The following is a 2,994-nucleotide window of genomic DNA, read 5'->3' on the forward strand; positions in this document are numbered from 1 at the left end:
TATTTCCCGTGTACACGTCGAACTAAAGTACGAACTACTAACTATAAAAGTTGTAACTGCTTCAGGATCTGACACATCAACCCCTATACAGTACAGGGTGCGTCCGGTAATATATTTCAGTTCTTACTCTAACGGTAAAGACATTTATGTTAATGGAAACCTAAAAATCTTTTACGCTTTAACATGGAATTGTTTAATACGCTTATTACTGCAACGTTGGAATGACAAAATAATTACGATAACGTAATAAAATTAAGAACAGGACAAAATATATACAAAAAATACTTAAAATATAAGTCTTAAATATATACAAAGCGATGATGAATTTGAATTTTAAGCGTGTTTTCTATTCTAGTAACGTTGCTACAGTCCAAATTGAGTCTTGTTCTTTTGTAATTTCTACCTCCAATGTAGACAGTCTTACTATCATAATCGAAACTGGGTTTATTTCTGTTGGTTATGTGTACTTCTTGATATAAATGGGGTAAATAGAAAGAGTTTTTAACTTTGAACATAAATATCGTAAAGTATTATCAGATGTAAGATATTCAAAGCTACCTTGGTTTATGGACATTGCAGTCCTCTACAAACCTACACCATTGTTTTTTCTTTTAAGTACAAGGAAGGAAAAAATTAAGAAAATTAAAACATGCTCTTTGTGTTCACCCCATTGATAAATCATTACTATACTTTGTCTCAAAGTGACTAGTCTGTACAGGGTAAGATATGAAATGCTAACCTTATGGGAATTTCGCCAAGACGTTGCCACTTTTATGCAGTAAGTGATGGCGTTCTCTATTGTCTATCTTTCAAAATAAACAGAATAAACCAGGAGTTCTCAACAAGTCCTCACGAACAATTTTATGTAATTTACAAATATCGTTTGCTAATAATTTTACATGATACTATACATTATTTGTTTCTAATAGTAACTTATCAACTTTTATCTTTTATTAGTAGCAGTAGTATAACAGAATGTGCATTAAATAAACATTTGTTTAAAAGTTTAAAATAATTCAAATATTTATTATTGTCTTACGCCCAAAGAAGTGAAAAGATGAGAAGATTAGCTTTTTTATACGCAACTTCTTTGAATTTGTTGGTTCCAAATAGCTGAAAAACGAATGAGATGGCAGGTCCCGATTGGTTTACATCGTTTTTACAGAGAAATACTGAATTGGCTATAAGGACGCCTGAAGCCACCAGTTTGTCTAGAGCGACGAGTTTTAACAAAACAAATGTGGAAAGATTTTTCAGCAATCTAGAAATTGTCCTTAGAAGATTTAATTTTAGTCCTGCGGAAATCTGGAACATGCACGAAACAGGGATTACTACAGTTCAGAGACCTGATCGTATTGTGGCTAGACGTGGTGTTAAACAAGTGGGAAGAGTTACTTCAGCAGAATACGGCACGCTTGTAACTCTAGCTTGTGCTGTTTCTGCTACTGGAAATACTGTGCCACCTTTTTTCATATTTCCTCGAGTAAATTTTAAGCCCCATTTTTTCACAGATGCCCCGGCTGGAAGTGCTAATCCGTCAGGATGGATGAAAGAAGTTCATTTTATACAATATATACAACATTTTATTAAATACTACAAGGCGTCTAAAGAAAACCCTCTCCTAGTTTTAATAGACAACCACGATTTGCATTTGTCTCCTGAGGCACTAAACATCTGCAAAGATCACGACATAACAGTGTTATCCTTTCCAACTAACTGCAGCCGGAAGCTCCAACTACTGGATCGTAGTGTGTATTGACCATTAAAAAAGTATATCAATAGTGCGTGTGACTCTTGGATGACTAATCATCCTGGTGCAACGATGACCATTAATGACATACCCAGTATAGTTCGTACTGCACTACCACTAGCAACAACTCCAAACAATATTGTAGCTGGATTTTAAGTTTCCGGAATTTATTCATTTAATAGAGATATTTTTCCGGACAGTGAATTTATGGCTGCTTATGTCACAGATAGACCACATCGTGAACAAGATTTGCAAGCTATCGAGCGAAACTAGAGGTCAAACCAGAATCCCGTATTGGAGATTGAAACAAATCGACCGGAACTCGATTAAATTACACCCATCGAAGTGACTTTAATCCGTGTCGACAAGCCATTGCCAGACCAACAAACTAATTCTAACTAAGACACGCTGCAAGCTGGACCAAGCAGACCAAGAAAGTCAGACGCCTACCAAAAAAGGTCCAAATATTTTCTTACCTAAAAATTCTCAGTGCCCCAAGCCCCCTAATAAAGAAGCAATATGTAATTTTACAGATCTCGAAAATTTTAAACCATTTCCAAAAGACGCAGAAAGAAAAAGGCAACATGGTCGCAAAAAAAGGAAATCTGAAATTTTGACAGATACTTTTATTAAAGATGCCTTAGAAGAAGAGAAAAAAAAAAGAAAATAAAACGAAATCAATTAAAAAACAGGTGTTTGGCAAAAATAAAAAGAACACGAAAAAACAAGCAAAAATTAAAGACGATTCAAGTACTGATGAGGACACCTTCTGCCTGATTTGCGTTGAACCCTGGTCAAATAGTTTCCCTAACGAAACATGGATTCAGTGCAATCAATGCAAATGTGGGCACATGAAAAATGCGTAGATGCGGGCTTGTTCTACGTGTGTCACAATTGCGATTCGGATGGATCTGATTAAATTATTCGTTTTTTTTTTTTAAGAATAGACACGGATTTTTTTTGTATTAACTTTTTGTAGGCTAATTTGTATATGAAAATAATAAAAATATTATTCAATCTCCTAGTTTCTGTCTTGACCAACCAACCCCAAGGTGTGTACCAACTAACCCCGAATACCTGGTTGCTTGGTACACTTACATCCTTAAGGAAAAAATTAAATTCTGGAAATAGGATAAGTCCGAACATTACGTAATTTAAAATTTATGTAAATAAGACAATACTAATCAGGAAATTAAACATATTTTCTTTTTCTTCTTAGAGTGCCATATCCCTACGGAACGTCG

General features: G+C 34.7%; 1 protein-coding gene across 1 annotated transcript; it reads left to right on the plus strand.

Annotated features, from left to right (window-relative positions):
* Window positions 1–1,129: 1,129 nt before the first annotated feature.
* LOC140448708 (uncharacterized) lies at window positions 1,130–1,759 on the plus strand. Its single transcript, XM_072541820.1, has one exon. The coding sequence runs from the start codon at window positions 1,130–1,132 to the stop codon at window positions 1,757–1,759; it is 630 nt and encodes a 209-aa protein (XP_072397921.1).
* Window positions 1,760–2,994: the final 1,235 nt, after the last annotated feature.

Source organism: Diabrotica undecimpunctata, chromosome 8 (assembly GCF_040954645.1).
Source record: "Diabrotica undecimpunctata isolate CICGRU chromosome 8, icDiaUnde3, whole genome shotgun sequence".
NCBI classification, from domain to species: Eukaryota; Metazoa; Arthropoda; class Insecta; order Coleoptera; family Chrysomelidae; genus Diabrotica; species Diabrotica undecimpunctata.